Raw genomic sequence first — 19,322 nt, 5'->3', positions numbered from 1 at the left:
TCAAGGTAGCCTTCCAGCATGGCTGTTAATTTCCAATCACACCCTGGAAGTTGTTTTGTCACCACATGCACTTGTGACTCAATATGTCTGGGATCTTATCCAGTGCGCCCAAACAATTTTAATTTCAGTTTGTGGATGTAAAAAAAAAAAAAAAAACCCTTTCAGTGCACTTGGTGCCAACAGTTCAGGTTTGTGGTTTTCTGGATGTTAAAGTAGAATTTTGGAACGATTCGGTCACGACTTCACGGTGCACAACCCCGTGAATGTCAAACAAAATGGTGAGCATGCTCTTGGTTGCACTCCAGACTTAATGCATTTCCTTTGAGCTTGAACACTGAAGGCTGCTGTTTGGTTATTGAGTTGTAGCCAGAAACCCAGATCTCAGCATCGCTGATGATCCTTGACATGAAAGTTTGGTCAGTTTAACAGAAAAGGCTCTCGGAGGCCTGTGGTGAATTTCAAGTAGTAAACAAACTACTTTCAGGAAGAGAGTTAATATTAGCAGCCATGCTGGAAGCACTCTACAGGTGCACAAGGAGAGATACTCATCCAAACTTAAATCCACCCAAGTGGGTCTCTCCTAATGGCCCACCTAAGAATGAACGGCGACTGGGCCCGGACCTGCCTCGTAGAAACCCGTCTTGACAGATGACAATTTTTTTTTAATCAGTTCTAAAAACTGCTTTTGTGTCCACTGTGAAAGTTTTGTTGCTGCTCTTTTGTTTTAGCTGTTATGTGTATTGTTATTTCTTTTATTATTTGACTTGATGATGGCAGAAGCATAAGAAGTAGGAGTGCTAACTTCAAACTACAACACCAGCATAATGTTGCCGTCTTCACGTTTAATCGATTTTCCTCGTAACTCTTTATATTAATTTTACTTGTCACTCAAACTCCTCTTAAATATTTAGATGTTTAATACAAGAAAGAAGAAACCGATTTGAATTGTTGCGCACTCAAAGATCACAGAACAGTTGATACACCAAGAACTTTTTGATATCACTGTGTATTCGAGGCCCAGGACAGAGCTTCATTAGGAGTGAAGGGACACTGCCTAATGCAGACTCCACATTAAAAATAATCACAGAGCGTCTTAATGAAAAGGCTCTGCTTCATGAGAGCGTGGAGAACTGAGGTTGGGAAAAGCAGGGGGACAAGGGGAGGGGAACAAAGACCAGAGATCAGTCAGTTTTCATCCTGCACCTCAGCACTGTACATGTGCACACGTGTGGTAAAAGGCTCAAAATCTATCACGTATACCGTTTGAGAGCTGAGTAAAACCGGGGATGCCAGAAAGAATGTGGTGGATAGGAGACGATTGAAAAGGTGTAGTGTGAGCTAATTTCACATCCAATAGGAGGCAGAGCGGGAAGGCAAAGAGGGGAGTGACAGTGAGAGATGAAACGAAAAAAAGGCAAGAGATGGGGGGGAAAAAGAAGAGATAGAGTAGGTCAAAGAGGAATGCGTCGCCGTGTGAAGCGGCACAAAGAGCCATCCCTTATTCACTTCAACAGCAGAGGCACAATGCTCCAGTAAGGTGGGGGAAATTGAAGTAAAGTGTGGAGCCAAGGTCTTTATTCGCCTTTGACTTTGATCTAAAATACCTTTAACAGGCCCTCTGAAGAGGCGGCGACAGGCTGCCCGCTCCAAAAAGGGGCAAGTGCACCATTTTAAAGCCTATTTTTCTCTTTTTAGGGAAATAATGTTCTTGTTTCATATGTGCATGCTTGTGTAAGCTTCAGATGTGTAATCGCCAACTACTTTTGACAAAGTTTTGCTTTAGTTGGGGGAAACTGGAGCGGTCACTTTGGACTCCGAACGTAAGGAAACAGTGATTTTAGGCAACCGTGAAAAAAAAAGGGGGGGAAACCATTTGCACCGCATGAAAAGAGCAGTTTTAATTTAAAATGACTCTCTGACAGAAAGAAATCTCAGGGTCTCCTCTAGCAAAGCTGCACTGAACAGAAAATGAAGCTGGAATTAGATTTATATAAAAGCTTAATTTACAAGCTATTTAATAAACTATGTAATGTAACAGGCTGAAAGCTTGCATTATTTGAGCTCATCTTATTCAATCTCACGGTCAGGAAATTCTTTATAGGAGATCATGCAAGTGGAATTCTATTTGCTTAAAGAGTGGTCACTGCTCAATGTTATTTTCTAATTTCTATTTTCAAACTAAAGTAAACTGCAAATTCCTATTACGCGTTGGCTTACATCCATCACATACATACACAGTGAATGCTTAAACATAAACACTTCTCAAAGTATCTAAAGCCGAGAGGTTTTGTAAAACCCACATCAACATATACATAGGCTACGTTCACACTGCAGGTCTTAATGCTCAATTCCGATTTTTTGATCAAATCCGATTTTTTTGTCTGCTCGTTCACACTACAAATAAAATGCGACAGCAAACGCGCTCTAGTGTGAACGCTCAAAGCGGCCCGCATGCGCAAAAGAAGACGTCACACACAACGCGCTCTGTTTAGACCCAGAGCAAACAGTATTGTTTGACTGATGGCCCTTAATATAAAGACTTCAGACTTCAATTTTTGCTTTAAGTTATTTTGTTATTTACATAATAATGTAAATAACCTAACAATGATCCTTATTACTGTTTAAGAGAGGAGCGGTGCTTCAAAGGATAGCTGCAGATTTCTGTCAGAATCTGCAGATTATACAGTACAAATAAAATGTTCACATTTCTCCAACAATGTCTTCCCAACAGTTTCACTGACATCTATACTGGATGGCCAGGAAGCGTTCGCGATGTCTTCTCGGGCGCTGATAATTGGCGTCTGTCTTGTGTCAGTGACGTAAAAGACTGATTTAATGCAACATGACCGTTCAAACAGCAGTCGCTTTCTAAAACATCGGATATGTATTGGATTCAGTACCACATACGAAAGTGACCCAGGTCGGATTTGAAAATATCGGATTTGTGCCGTTTGCACTGTCATACCATGATCGGATATGGGTCGCATAGGGTCAAAAAAAAAAAAAAAATCGGATTTGATGCGCTTTCGCCTCCAGTGTGAGCGTAGCCTTAGGTCCATAGTTTTTGGGTAAAGGCACAATTTGGGTGAAGTTGCCTCGGTGCACACCACCATTTTAACCCAGGCAATCAAGATGTGATTGAAGTGCCTCTTTAATGCAAGGAGCTCAAGGAAAGTATTGCAGAAATTACAGCCAATTTTAGACACACTCCCCATTTTTCTTAAGGCTGAAAAGCACCTGGACACTTCACTGACGACCACTTTTATGGTCATGCAAGGCCTTTTCAACTTTTTCCATTAAAAATCAAGCAGATTAAAGATTTGCAGTTCGTTTGGTAGTTTCTAACTGGAAATCTAAAATATGATGTCTAAAGAGACGAGGCCTTAATTAGACTGAAAAAACAAAGTAAACTTATGAGAGAGGCGGCAAAAACAACAGGAGCGGTTAAATCAGCAATCTGATGAAGGGCTGAAGAGAACGAAGGTACTGGCCGACTCAGCAACACCAGTGCCTTTGACTTAAACCGGCACTGGTCGAAGAAAAAAGTAGAAATATTTAAGTATGAGAGAGATGAGGACTTATTTCAGTTAATTCAATCTTTTTTTTTTAAAACGCCAAAGAGCTCACAGCATTGTTTTGGGAGGGGAAAACCCCTCATAGACGTGTTGTTAGCCACTGGATGAGGCAAGTGACGTCAAACGTCACGCTACAAACCTTAACACAAGCCCTGAAAGAATATTCGACAAAGTTCGGAGACCTTTTAGAGCTCATGGACTCATGACTCATGGATAACATTCAGTGTTTGGCTGGTTATTCTGAGAGTTTCTTCTCTGTTTTCTTTTTGTGTTTTCTTTCTAGTTTACTGCTGATATTAATGCTTTTAAGATGATAACAAAGCTTTTGTTGAACAAGGTGTTCTGGATTCAGACTGCTCTAAACAGTCAGCTTTGTTTACTCCTGGGTCCGTGTGCCCTCGATGAGATCCATGAAATGGTCATCTCTGGCGCACAGCTCCGGCTGTGAGCACAGCAACCCGAATCTTTTGTTTATAAAGGGCAGCCAATCAAAACTAAGCTAGTCTAACGGGCGGGCAGACAGGAGCTGCACCAGCTTGCTTCAGAGAGTTGATGAATCGAGTTCTTGAATCAAGGCCCAGCATAAGATGAAGGATTATTTTTAATAAAATATTGTAAATTGCATTTGTGAATCATGCAAAGCTGTCCAAGTCCAACAATAAAACTGTGAAACTGGAAATGAGCATAACAGGCCCCCTTTATTAGATAATCTGCAGTGATTAGAGGTCCGAGAATAAAGCGGCAAAGAAGCTTCTCTGTACTTTATACATTTCTCTGCTTTTCACAGCAGCCTGAATCACAAATATTTCATTCACTAATTTCCTTTAACTTTCAATTTTAACCTAAAACTACCGTATAAAATATAAATGCACATATAAATGTTTCAAATGCCTTCTTTTCAAAGCTGTACAGTGAAACGTGCTCTCATTGAACAAACACTGAACATGAAGAAAAAGCCGGACCCCGTTTCATCCTTTTTCCCTAACAGTGAGATTCTTGCAACACACCCAGCTCTTCCGCTGTGAGAGGAGACAGGAAGCTCATCGCCTGGGGGCCGCAGCTCTCCATTACTGCTGTCTGATGCTAGCCTCCGGTCTCCGCCGCATCAAGACACCATCAGCTCCCACCCCTGCATCTTGCACTGTCTTCTCCTTCTAGGTCAGCTTGTCCTGGGTCACTCCCGTCTACTCGTCTTCGGCCTACCTTTTCGCGTGACCCTCCTTTCCATTTTCTGACCTTATTCTTGTCTCTATCACGACAGCCTGACCCACTTTGGTATAACCTTTGGTCCTTATGGGCAGCCATTGCTCAGTTCCAGCTTTCAAGTCAGTCGGCTCTATTTAGGTCAACATGCCTTTGGCTACTAATGAGCTACTGAACATAAATTACCCTGAAAATATATTAATTTGCTCGTTTTTGCTCCAGGAAAAGCAACAATACAATTCAGTGAAATAAAAAATACATTTGTTTAAAATTGCCACCCCTGCATTTTTTATTTATTTATTTATTTGTTTTTAAACGTGAGGTCACCAAATTGGAAAATATAATTGGGATCAACCTTGAGTTGGAAAGTCCTTAAAGTGAAGCTCAGTAGGAGACAAACCTCTGGACATCTAATCAACTTTGACCCTGACTGGAGAGATATTTGACATTTAAGTGATGGATTAGAACATGCACAGCAGTGTGTGTGTGTGCGTGGATGTAATCCACACATGCACACTCACAAACGCACACAGAGCAATGTCCTAGTCCAAATCTAAGCAAGCAATTACAGAGTGCAGCCTGCCAATAAGATATCAGAGGTGTGCTGCCAAGGCTAATTTGCTTTAGCTGTCAAACTCACTAGTGTGTTGTTTGGTGGAGCTCAGAAGTGAGTTAAGCTTCAGTTGCAAATAACCCTCTCATAGTCTGAATCAGAAACACCTCAAATTGGAGTGAACGGTCTCATTAGCGGAAACATTTTGCTATGAAAATTGCAATCTTTTCAGCCTTTCATGTGACGAGTAAACGAGCGCAGCTACACAATAACGACGAGTTTGTTTCGGGCAGACCCGGCCGCTCTCTTCCCGATCAATTTTTAAGTCGTCCTTGTAGAAGTTTGTAACTTTACTGACTATTGAACAGATGTCAAAACAGAAGCGGAAAAAAATTCCAGTGTTCCAATGTCAGTGATAAATCACAGCAGCACTGCAGAGAAACACTGTAATTAATAGAAAAAGGGGAAAAAAGCAAACTTACACCTTAGAGTTAGTATATGTTTTATTGTATGTAGTTTAATGCTCATGTTTAGATCAATATGTTGTGTTTGAAACCTGCAACATTCATAGAGTTAAATAATCTTTACCGTTTAAGCCATTTTAACCTCTTTTTTTTTTTTTAAATGCAACTTTCTTCTGATTGGCTGCCACTAAGCTTGAACAGCAGGTAGGTGGGACTGTTGTGTTTAAAGTCAGGTCTGTGTGCCTGAAACATGGAGCACGGGCAAATAGTTCAAAAATGACACTAAGTTCTCACATATCTCAAAGGAAACTGTCACGAGGTTACGGAAAGGAAGGAAGGAGAATTTTTGACAACTCAGGAAAAGAGAAACTCAGTTATCAGAGAATCCAACTGTTCTCACATTAATCCCCTTACCAGTGTGTCCAGCAGACAGCCTACAAAGTAATCTGTTCTTATTCTTTCTAGCTCGAGAGATGATCCAACATAACTCCTTTCCTTTAAGATTCCCATGACCAAAGTCAAATTCCCTCCATCCATAACTTATCCAGGAGAATTCACCCAGCTTTTACGACTGCCACGCAGACACTTCCGGATCACTTCACCCAGTTAGGAACCTTCCAAAGCGAAATTGACTATTAGACTGCAAAGCCAATTCAGAAGTGTGCCTTAAGCCTGCATTCTCTGAACCTAATCTCCACCTGCAGAAGATTCTGTTAACTAGTCCACAGTGGAGAGCAGGAGCAGGACGACTGACACCAGCTGCAGTGCTGGAGTTGAAGTGCATCCAACCATGGGACGAGATCCTCTCTAAGGAAGCAGCTGAATGATCTAGAAGACTGCTACAGTAACAACCTGGCAAAAGAACCAGGCGACAGGGCACTGGATCTCAAACTGTGGGGCGGTGCAGCCACTCTCAAAAAATCATAATCATGATTATTTTGGTTAAATGTCCTATTATACAACTTTTTTTCCCCCAACTGAATACTTCAGTTAAAAAAATCTAATTAAATGAAATAAAAAAGGTAGAGGTGGTGGAGCGTGGAAAGTTAGGGTTTAATCAGGGAGTGTGTTTGACTTTAAAGCCTCATATAAAGTCTCATAAAAGCAACCTCAAGTCCCAACCGGCCTGCCTCCATCACGAGATGTCGGTTTAATGCAAACGGGCGGCAACAGCAGCCTCGGTTTAAGCGACATAAAACCCAGGCTGAGTAACGCTGTCACGTGTTACTGAAAGCCTGAGAGACGCTGAGCGATCCAGAGACACAAACAGCTTCGGTCAATTTTTTCAGTGTTTTCACAGAATCAGGAAATCCAGAGTCTGAGGAAAAACGCATCGCTGTACAGGAAACCCAAGGGAAAAAAAAAACAACTTTTTCCAGATTATTTTGTTTTCATTTATACTGGAAGCGAAATTGAAATTAGAATCTATTTGCCCAGCTGGAGAAGGAGCAAAGGACAAGGTGTCCCTTAGTTTCTCAGATTCAGCCCTCAATTGTGTGGAGTAAACATATTACTTTCTGAAAAAGGGTCTTTTGTGTAACAGTGTTATACATATATAAATATATATGACAAAGTAAATACGGACAAGCAAAAAGCTTTAAATGAGAATCCAGGAGTTCACAGGGTGGACAGTGAAATAAGACATGAATCAAATCTCCTTTTTCCCATGTGACAGCAGGGTTATGGCCTCACAGGTACCACAGACTACAAACACGAGGACTTCACAGTCCCCTGGGCCTCACTCTTGGCTGTGAAACCCTCGGATTAGGCTTTGTGCCAACAAACAAACCAAAAAAAAGAGCCATCTTTCACTAAGGTACTTTGAACATGACATTCAAGACATCATTTGTTACAGAAGCAGCTTTACCGACGGCGAGAACATGTATAAGCTGCAGGGGGTAAACATAATGATGATGTGGGAGGAGGCGGCTGCCGCATTCACAACAGATACAACAATTTAAAATGCTCAACATATAAAACTCCCAGCATTTCAGATTATATTATACATTATAATGCATCATGCCTCATCACCTCTGAAGGGAGCGGCAGATAAAAGTCTGGTTATTTCTGCAGCATCCCTGCAAATTGCATCTGGCCTGCTAGCGCCACACTTTGCATTTTAATTGGCCATAACTCTATTATCCACAAACAAACAGCGGAGGTACTTACAGGGTGAGGTGGTTAAAGCCCACGGTCCTTAAGGTGAAGGCTCTGGCCAGCAGGCGCACATGTGTGAACAAAACTCCGATAGACTCCTCGAATTGGGTCAGTTTTTGGAGGACCGGCGACGTCTCAATCAGCTGCCTGTCTGTCTGCGGCTCCTGTACCTGGAAAAGGACAAAGATCGCAACAAAGGAGGTTTGCTGACGAGATATGGGGCCCTGAAAGAGCTCTGGTCATTATAGATATAACGAAAACAGACAGAATGCCAGCACTCGCTGAAATCTGTTGTTCCTGTTTAGGATGATGGCTGTGGCAACAATAAACAAGACGTCTATTTATCAGTGAGTTCCAGCACTTGGTCTGTTTTGACCCTTCCAAGGCTACGTACGTGTGCCAGATCACTTTTCAATATTTGTACCCGACACACTCCTACTCATCTTTTATAGATCTGAGACTAGCCAGAGCCAACATTTAGTGAGTAGCAATTTTTCAGTGTTTACTTTTTGGCGAGTCCTTAGACCAGGTAAAGAGAGAGCTTAGTGCTAGAGCGCACGGTGATTATGCTAAATTACAGACTGCTTCCAGGGTGCTAACAGTTTGGGAAAGACCCTCCTTTGCTTCTACATAATAACATATCCTCAAACACAAAACCAGTCTGTGTGTTTTTGTTGTTTTTCTTTCAGTGTTTTGATTGAAGAGGAAGAACCTGAATCCCCTGCACACACCCCTGACCTAAACTCTGTCAGTGCTGCACCTCACTGTTGCTCTAGCAAACGGGAAATTCTCTCGCACTGACATCACTCAGAGTTAGGGTGACTGTGTTTAATGTGAACGTCCACCACTGTAACAGGATATACACTCAGCAGCCAACCAGGTTCAACTCCTGTCTTCTAACGCCGCTAACGTGGTCTGATATGATTATCGTCGTCGAGAGGGTAGGGTTGGGGTTTTGCCCGCAGTGCACCCTGCTTCATAAGATCACGAAGCTGAAATCATCTCAAACTGGTTTCTTGAACACAACGATGTATTCAAATGCCCTCCACAGTCACCGGAGCTTAATCCAGGAGTGCACCACCTGTGGGATGTGGTGGAGCAGGCGTATGACATCATGGATGGAAATGACTCTGGTTAAATCTAATATCAGGCAAAAAACCTGATATTAGGAAGGTGTCCCTAACAAAGTGGCCAGTGAGTGTATTTGACAGAAAAAACAAGCGGTAAAGCTCTATTGGCAGTTTTGTATTCAACTTGTTTTTAAGTAGAAATAATGTTCAGTATTTTTAGTGTTATTACATTTTTTGAGTAATGTTTTGTGTTTTGTTGTACTTTATTTATATTTTTGCTTATTTTTATCCAGCACTTTCTTACCTTTTCAGTTACTTATGTATTATATTTATCTTTTTTTACAAGGTATTTTATTACCACTGTTGACCTGTTTTAATTTTTGATACTTCATTTACTCCATTTAAATCATAATTTTGACGCACTGTATTCATTTTATTGAGCTGTTCTTTATTTAACTCAATTCATTTTGGGTTATTTTTAACGTTTTGGCTAATGTACTGCAGGAATTTCCCAACTTCTGGGCATAAATACGTAAAGAAATAAATATGAAATTTTCTGAATAAAATTTGATACGTAGTTATGAATAATGTGCTCGCGTTTGATGCGCCTAATCGCTTTTCGCTGTTAAATCTACTCTTTTGCCCTTGCATATACGTTTTGTAATTCATTTTAAAAATGTGCTCTTTGCTTTGGGATATCTCACAGCCCTGAATATGTATCTAGTAACAGCCAGCAAGACCACTTCAAGGATGCTTGAATAACACACCAAAGAGAAACTTGCTCAATGAAGTCGTTCTGCATAAGAGTGTCAGATAAATTCAGTAAATGAGATGAACCTCTGCAGTATGCGCTGCTTTAGGGCCTGTTTAGAGTGTGTGTTTTTCCTCCGACTCAAAACAAACTCAGATGATCTGGAGCAGATGGAATCTCTTAGTCATTAAGTTTTAAGTCAAACAGCTCCCTTTCCCCACCACTCTCTGTAAATCTGATGATTCCCACAGTCAATTAATATCTCTGGTGACTCAGTGGTACTGTAAATGCGCTGGCTTGTTATGTGAGCCTACTTGTGACTGTGATGAGACTTGAAAGAGCGGTTTTCAGTTGTGTAAATCGATATAGATTATGCTTTTAAGATTAGCTCCAGGGCATGGAGAGTTCAGAGGTAGATGGGTCCACGGCTCTCTTTAGCTACAGCATTTCCTCTCGTCTGTGCTCATTACAAAGAACATATGAAGAAAGAAGAGGAAGAAATGATATGCAAAGAAAATGTGTACACGCATGTTTGTTAAATCAACAGATATCCTTATGGGTGCATTAATTAGGCTGCTAGAATGAACTAATTGGTCTCTGCGTGGTGCAACTGTTAGCTTGACCAAGACATCTTTTCCACAGAAAACAGAAACATTGAGACGTGGACACTCAAAGGGAACGCATGCACATTCACTTGACCTTGTTAGTTTGCTCTATTTTACACTACGAAGTACCCTGAAAATAAGAATAAAGAATACACGCAAGGCTCTCAGAGGCAAGATAGCCACTTTCTTCATTTTCCAGCACTTTCTTTTGTCTGCGTTTTCGTGATGGAATGACAAGTAAACAGCGCTCTCAAAGTCTCCCATGTCGAGCCGCTGCACAGAGCAGAGATGTATTTTTAAACTCAGTATTTTAATTGGAGTGCTGCCGGTAATGTCATGCTTCCATCTTCCAGTGTGTCCTAAGAAACATTTCACTCCTGCCTTTTTTGCTCGTTCTGTTAATTAACGAAAGGCGTGTAAATGTCATGCATCGCAACTAACGACATCTGACGAGTTCAGCACTCATAGGCGCGAGCTTATCCTTCAGGGGAAATGGCCAGCAGCAAGGCTTCAAACGAAGTGAAGAGGAGACAGAAAAAAAGAAGAATCAACAGCAGTTTTGAAAAAAGATGGGGGAAAAAAAAAAACATGTTTGAAATGGCTTCAAAGCATCACTTTCAGCTCAGTCCAGACAGAAAGCAGAATCAGAGCCCAGGTCTTCTGAGGCCAAAAAAAATAAATAAAATAAAATAAAAAAAATCCAGACTCTCATGTATCTCCTCAATAAACTAAAGGAGGAATTTGGCAATCCAAACTCAGTGTAAATGATGTTCTGGTAAATTATTCTGGAGAGCTGGAGGTGATGATGTGCTGGTGTGAATCAAGGAAAAAGGAAGGAGCGCAGAGTGATCCGCAGTATTCTGTAGGGTGAGGCTGCTGCAGGGTAGTGTATGCGTCTATGACAAAGATCTGTGTACGCACAATTACACACACCACCTCCAGCTGCCATCACCGTCGCCTCAAACCTCATTAAGGTAGCTTCTCTCATCTCTGCCCTGTCATCCCTCTCTTGGTCGGGGGGGAGGCTGGCACACCTTGTTACCTTTCAACAGCAGATTTAGGCAATAGAGGCTCAGTTAGAAGCAGAGAGCACGAACATGTCTGTGTAGATACTCAGTCACTCAGGTCATGACGGTCGTGTGCTTCGGTCAAAGGCGACAGGACTTCTTTTAGGTTCTTGAAGACATTTTAACTTTCATCCAAGAGGCTTCATCAGTGCTGATGAGAAGTTAATTTAACCCCTAGTGGGGCTGTCACCTCAGAGGTGGCACCAACACGCCTGGACTGGCCTACGACACCAAAATAGATTTAAATCTCAAGGGACGTCCTGGTTAAATAAAGGTTTAATTAAACCTTTATTTAAAGACCCAAAAAATATATTTAAAAAATCCAAATAAAAGTCATTAAACTCGTATTTCTTGGCAGCATTTTTTAAGCAATGGCCGTGAATTTCTCATCCATGCTTCCTTCCTTTTCTCATGGCCTGCTTTCAAATATTGGTCTTCTGTTAGGCTCAAAATTAGCTTGTTTTCTCCCCTTCTTCTTTCACTCGAGCCATAGTCCATGTCTCAGGGTAAAAAACATTTATCAACTCCATTATCGCAGCCCAAGCATTTATTTATTTAAATCAATGTTTTTCCAAAGAAAATGCTTTGGAAATGAGGCCTCACAGCAGGAGCGTTCTCCAGATAGGTTAATGCTATCTATGTCAGCACAGGTCACTCTTGCAAAGATGTGCCTTTTCTTCGGCTTCTGATTCTGACACTTCTTTTCCAGTTTCTTCTGATGGAAATTCTCCTACTTTCTGCCTTTAGGAGTGCATACCTTTCTCTTAGAATATCCCTCGTTTCTCCATGATCCACTTCAAGGTCTACAGACCAATCGGCAACCTCCAATCGCTAGGGAACAATGAGTATTTCCCAACAGCTTGGCTGGAGGTTCCTGGCCATGTCTAGGTGAGATTGCTGCGGTCACATGTTGTTTGTATTGAACTGCGTAACTGGAGCTTGAGCGGCTGCTTCACAGTTCCTGCCAGCAACCTGCAACAACCGCTCGTCAACATTTGTCCCTGGGGAGCACTCTTTGATGGGGGTTGTCAACAGGTCTCTCGGCATGGGCGATTGTAGCTTTAAATGCACGCGGTGATATAAACTTTTCCTCAGGGTGAGAACTTTCTGCACATATTTGAGAATGAGGCCTAATCTTCCAATTCCAAGATTATATGCTTAAATACATAAACAATTAAAGGGTAAATACAGCTTAGATCACATCACGGTTCAGGGTGCTTTCAAGCTACCGAGAGGCTGACACAATTTAGTCAGGTCTTATCCCACTGGCAGAGGACCACCCAGAGGAAACCTCTGCAATGCACAGTGTGTGGTAATGAGGCTGTATGACTACTCAAGCACACTGTGGAGGAACCAACCGAACCACAGAGCCATAGCAGGACTGACCCAAGAGCTCCACCCTGCCCACATTAACTGCTGCCACCGCCTGTGCAGCTCACCAGGAAAACAGGCTGCTGGGTACACAGTGGGTTTAGTCTGAGCACTGAACAAGATCAACAAAAAACATCCAGGCTCTCTGTGGATCTTGGGGATAACAAATACAGGGTTGAGGAGGCTAAGATATATTAAAAAAAACCCCAAACATATGTTGTAGGTAAACAAAAAAGCACAATGTTATTTTTTGGGGGGGCAAAAGCAGGATGTGTAAAAATGTACATACGCAGCAAGATGAAGAGAATAAAGCGCTTAAAGACGACTCGGCATACACACAAAGAAACACTTTCTCCTCGCAAACACATCAGAGAGAAGGATGCCTGACGGTCCCTGGAGGCCCCATGTGATTCGGGACTGTAATCCTGTTATGGCATCTTTGATCTCTTCTTCCAAATCCTAATTTCAAACAAACACTGTTGACATGTTTAATGTTTCTGGGCAGATCATGCAAAGCAAAGAGCAGCAGAACGGAGAGAGACTGAAGAGACGGATGATGGAGAAAGGATGAGGAGGGGGGGAAACGGGGGGGATGATGTGGCAAAGAGAAAAGGCAAGAGAGACTGAGTAAGTGAAAAAGCGGATTAGGGTCTCGACCAAAATGGAGAGCATCGAGACAAGGGAACAGAACAATAGAAACTAGTGGAAGGCTACCGGGAGCCTTGTGACAGCCATAAAGAGCTCAGTCAGCCTCAGGCAAAATACCCAACAGCTTGCCCACCTCTGTTACCGACACACACGAGAAGAAGAAGAAAAATAACACGCACATTTAGACGAGAAAACTTCAAAGATTCGCGAAGGCTTTTGTGTCTTGGGGGTGAGGTGAGTTTTAATGAGAGGTACCCAGACAAAATAAACATCAATAATAAAACATCTCTCTCCTAACCTGCAGGGGGTGTGGTGGGTAGTTGAGCCAGACCTCCCGCAGATCCTGTGAAGACAAACAGAGAAGGGAACAAAGATGAAGAGTCAGGGGGAAGAAATTAGCGCATTTCCCCTTGGCATGAGGGTCATCCTGTTAATGAATATAATTCATTAACACTACAAATAAACACAGCGAATCATTAAAAGTAGCAAAAGAACCCAAAATGAATATTCAAAAATAGCGCATTTTTTATAGATGAAGGGTTATTTCGGCTTCAGATTGGTTGGTTTTGAACATTACAAAAGCTTCCCGGGCACAATATACTACCTCTCACACCGCTTTCCTTCACTGTGAATAGGAACCCAACCTTCAAACGATTTTTCTGCAACTACTTCTTTTGTTGCATTTTACCATGCATTTTCTGTAGCACTTGAACTTGAATATTTTTAAGCCTATGTGCACACGTGTATGTGTGGACTCTGTTAAGAGTGTTGTAAACCACCTGATTTGGACAGATGTACAGAAAATGAGTCAGAGAGTGAGTTGTCTATAAAAGCCACTTGATTTCCAAAGCAGCGAGTGTGCCTAACGAGGAAGAGACTCCCTCTGAAACGTGACGCTGACAAATCAGTTCACACGTAGGAACTATTAGCGCTATTAGCATTATTAAGAGTAACCTCCAATGAAGTCAACGCAAAGTGGCAAAAACAGACAGTTCCTCTAGTGGCCACTAGAGGCTCTCTCCAAATGTGAGTCAACACACACATTAAAAAGACACATTTACAACCTGCTACAAAATACAGTTTAAAGGTTCAATAACCCACCTTGTAAGAGCTCTGGGGATAATTATTTTTATTACTCATTTTTAGTCATTAAACTGGAGTGCTTCACTGTGTGTGTTTTGTGTGCGTTGTTGGAGCCTTTTGGAGTGTTTTAATGGACTACGTGAGTAATATTATCGCCTTCTATCTGGTGCAGATCAACCTAGAAGTTCTTGCTTCAGTTTTGGTGAAATTCTAGAGCTTTATTAGTGTTCTCCTTCAGCGGACTCAAACTTTTTTTGCGCCACGGACCGGTTTAATGTCAGACAATATTTTCATGGACCGGCCTTCAAGGTGTCGCGGATAAATACAACAAAATAAAGTGATAGGAGCAAGACAAAAACTGTGGTATTTGGTAAATATAATAATAATAAATGTGAATTCACTGTGTAATTCTGTAACTTTATTAGCAGCGTCCTCCGGAAATGCACCAACAACATTGAGAGTAACATCCTCCTCTCTGCCCCTTAACGCTCTCTGGTCGCTATGGTAACGTGGAAACATTTCTTTCAAAATAAGACACACAACTATAACAAGGGGAAAAGACCCAGGGAAACAGAGTTAACGATAAAAACCATGAAAACCTCAAGATTTCACACCTGAGCCTCAACTCTCACGGCCCGGCTGGTACCAAACGGTCCGTGGCCCGGGGGTTGGGACCGCTGTTCTACTTAATTAGTAATTAGCCTATATGTGTGACTGTGTGATCCACCCTTGCAATTTATGAAAGGCAGCTAATGTCCACTGATAAATTAGCACTTTAGTCTTTCATCCATATAAAGCAACATCTGACTAAAACAATTAAAAATCACCAAATGCTAACACTGAAGCTTCAAAATGTGGAGCCCAAAACCAATGGGTGTTGTCACAGAGGCTAATGGCACTAAAAAGATATTCATATGCGTTACTGGAACGTAATTATTGATGCGTCTTTGTCACCGATTATTAATTATGTATGTCACTTTAATAATGCAACAGGAGACGAGTTTAATTACCTAAACACTGGTGGGTAGTTTTATCTCAATAACACACCATAGCAGACTACGAAAGTTTAATTTTAAACTTAACTGTAAAATAATAAGCAAGTAAAGCTTAAAAATAATGCATTGAGCAGCTTACGTCTCAACTTTTGTGCATATTTTGAGATGACAAGATAATGTGTACTAAGCATAGAAATGACAGGTCCTGTGAAAATGTACCATTTGACTTTCTCTTTTAGCCTTGACAGCTCACTCCGCTGACATCCAAAGATTGTGTTGTAGTTTCTCAACATTAAAATTAAATGTAACGCTCGACGATGATGCGTTGATAAGGCGGTGACTCTAGTAGCGCACCACACAAGGCTCTATGTAGGAAACTCCTTGTCCAAGTGCTTTCAGGTGCCATCAGTGAGCGATGGTGAAAGAAAATAGATAATTTTCAGGCCCAGAAGTCTGCATATCGACCTTACACAGTCAAGTAAGGTGGTGCTTGTAAAAAGGTGGGTTGTGATGTGGATTTGAGCAGAAGGTGAGGGGTGTTTGCGGGTGGAGTATTGGTGGGATTTAGCTTTTAGAGGAGCGTTTCCTCTGGAGACGCACACTAGCAGCGCTGGACTTTTGCCCGCCCTGCCTGTGGAGAGAAATATGTGCAAGATCAACATGTTTCCTCAACCCTACTCTGAGGTAACCACACAAGATCGAATAGTAGAGAGACCAAGGCTGAAATATACACAGTACAAAGAGAGAGAGGGAGAATAAGTCGTGGCTCTCAAGTTGTTGCCAAGGACAACGCCAGCCGGAGGCAGTTTTAGGCCTAGAGTCTAATGTTGGGTGAGTCATAGTGGTGATAGAGATGTGGAGAGGGCCTCTAAAGTACAGTATCACTCAGGTGTTTAAAAGGTTCAAGGAGATAAACCTTTAAAATGCGGTGATGGCCCACGGGGGATGGGGGGGGTGGGGTTGTGTGTGGTCAGCAGCATCGAATGGGCGCCTCATCTTCTCAACGCACCCAGCTGGCAACCCATCGCCTTGAGCAGCCGATGAAAAATTCATGAAAAGTGGTCAATACGTTTGAGTAAATGCTTCCTTTTGGTTGCTTGTCCTTTTTTTCTTAGCCTGCGAGCTGGGTGGAGGAGCACTAAGTACACAGCGCCTATCAAGTCGACACTGAGCTTGCTTCCGGATGCACGCGTCGTCGGTTGTTAAAAGAACGTCGATAGCGCCGGCTAATGGATTGATTGCTTTCACACTTCTTTTGCAGGTGCACAATTTGCTTTAAAACACATAAAAGTGATTCACCTAGGCCGACGCATTTAAAGCGGCATAGGGGAAATGAGAATGAAAAGGACAAGAAGGGAGAACATGACACTTGAAATAAATAAATACATACATAAAAACAAAGGGAGAAGTGAAGTACACGAGTCGGTTCGGCTTAAGATCGAGGCTTATGATTAAAATCCATCCACAAGGCGCTCGCGATCCGCCCACATGCTGTATATAGACCCGAACAGCTAATGTTTCAATTACAGCCATTCCAAAGACAAGTCAGACAATGATTAAGCCAGCATCGAGTGGGGATTTAAGAATAACAACAACATTTTCCCCCCCCTACACACAAACACACTCTCTCTCCCAGTGTAAGGAAGGTATAATTACTAGGGGCACAAATCATCATGTACAGCAGCTGAATCACAACCATTTGGAGGATATAACTGCTGCTACAAACAGAAGGGGGAAAACACATGCAAACATGTTTATTTGAATGTCACTGACCCACCTGTAATGACATTTGAAAATAGAAGCAAAATAAAGGGCAATTTGGAAAAAATGCCTCTGATCTTCCTTTTGTTGGACTCAGCTTTAACCCAGTTTTCCCCAACCACGGTAACCCGCCTCTGCATCACCACCTGGATTCAACTAAGCAAACAGGCAAGCTCCATCATACGGTGATTATGTTTTAGCTAGTAGCAGGTTATTTACCACAAGAGGTCTCCCAGCGGGAGGCAACTTGTCTCCAAAGATTCGTGGTCTGACTGATGGCAATTGCATTGTGGTTAAAATCTCTTATAAAAGCAAGTCATTTTGTCATTTTGATTTAAAAATTGTGAAATTTTTGCATTTCTGGTCGGACTTTGAATGTAAGTACTTACATTTCTCTTTGATGTGAATTTCTGTATATGTAGACAGAAACAGACAGCAAACAAACAATATATCACTAACCAGCTTGACCCCAAAATCAATTTGAAGGGAGCAACTGATTAGCAGTTGCAAACCCGGTCCCTGCCTTAGAAGCAACGATTTCCTGGGCTATGAAACTGCAACTTCATTGCACATAGTTGAAGTAATTTTGGCCACGCCACGGTCTCCAACCACTATTTTCCCCAATGTGACTGTAGCATAACTGATAAATGGTATGCCGAATGTAATTGCTATAGAGTAAACAGCAAGCTGAGAGTAGGTCAGATCCTGTCTAAAATGAGTTCAACTGAATGCCATGAGAGGCGGTCTGATGAAGCAGCTTTTGAAACCATCTCTCAGGGATTTGGGGGTATGTCAAATGAAATTGGGAACCAATGCTTTAACCCACAGGGGAGTCGAGGCACAACCTCATTCTTGCACATACTCCGGCCTCACAAGCAAACCGTGAAGACTCAGCGTCACATCCCCCTTTACCCACACACACTCAAGCACACACAACCCCTGGGATTGTTGGCTGTCCATGATTGGGACATAATGGTGCTCTTCTCTGACAAGGTCCAGTGCTCGCTGACAAATTGGTCTCTAGCTACAGGCTGCCAATCAATCCATCAAAAGTAGTAGTGCAGCGGAGAGATCAATAAGAGATAGCGCCGTTGATCAATACTGATATAAAAGCAGCCCAAAGTCCAGAACAAAGGCTTCTGTCAGTGAGTGGTCAAGGTGATCTTCTAAATATGTGAACTAACGTCGATTCTTTTGGTGAAGTGTACCACGCAATTTATATTTGAGGTTAAGAGCACACCTTTTACAGTTCCTCTGAGTGTAGGCAGAACAGTGTATGTGAATAGAAAATGGCCCGTGAATGAGTGAATGCATTCATTCTCCAGGCTATTAGCAAAGCAAGGACACAGTAGAAGCATACACATTCTCATTCAAACACTGGCAATATTATGCTTAACTGGACAAACGGTTCAAATTGCACAACGAATGGAGAGGGACACTAGGGTGTCAAACAGGTAAAGAGAGCCAGAGTGAAAAGATAAATGAAGCGCACGCTTGTGGTTCATATAACCTTTGTGTTTCTTCTTTTACAAAGAAACAAACAACAAAATAGCTTGAATTTAAATTATAGGTACAAAGGAACTGTTGCTGTAAGACACTGAGGTGGCCTTAACATGGAGCGAGTTGGTCACCTGTATGATCATATAAACCCAGCACACTCTACTGGTACACAAAGAGATAGAAAAGCACCCACAGGGGAAAAAAACCCACTCAGAATGAGTCACATTTAAAAATCCACTAATAAACCTAATTTACTTTTTGCAAAAACACTCATTTTGGAATACATGCCAACAAAGCGGGGGAAAGGCTTGAAAAACTCAAACTGTTTTCCATCACTGCTTGAGTGTGTTGAAGTTGAGCTTCCCTAAAACCCTTTTTGGCACTGCACCCAGAAATGAGTAAAGTAAGAAGACTGTGGCAATGCCATGTCACCACAAGTTATTAATCTCTGCACCACAGCGGCTGTCTTTGTTGTCACAGCAACCTTTTCTCAAATTTGGCTTTTGAGTGTGTGGTGGC

General features: G+C 42.0%; 1 protein-coding gene across 5 annotated transcripts in view; it reads right to left on the bottom strand.

Moving 5' to 3' along the window:
• Positions 1 to 19,322, bottom strand: part of drosha (drosha ribonuclease III) — a 159,577-nt gene that overhangs the window by 31,869 nt on the left and 108,386 nt on the right. For all 5 annotated transcript variants that reach the window (XM_082546432.1, XM_082546431.1, XM_082546430.1 and 2 more), the window contains 2 exons: positions 13,763 to 13,807; positions 7,965 to 8,122 (listed from right to left, as the gene is read on the bottom strand). In XM_082546432.1, the coding sequence (XP_082402558.1) occupies positions 7,965 to 8,122; positions 13,763 to 13,807 (203 nt within the window). The remainder of the gene's footprint in view (positions 1 to 7,964; positions 8,123 to 13,762; positions 13,808 to 19,322) is intronic.

This window comes from Aulonocara stuartgranti (assembly GCF_965226115.1).
Source record: "Aulonocara stuartgranti genome assembly, chromosome: 9".
Classification (NCBI taxonomy): Eukaryota; Metazoa; Chordata; class Actinopteri; order Cichliformes; family Cichlidae; genus Aulonocara; species Aulonocara stuartgranti.
Note: the sequence above shows the minus strand (reverse complement) of the source record. Positions and strands in the feature narration are given on the sequence as shown.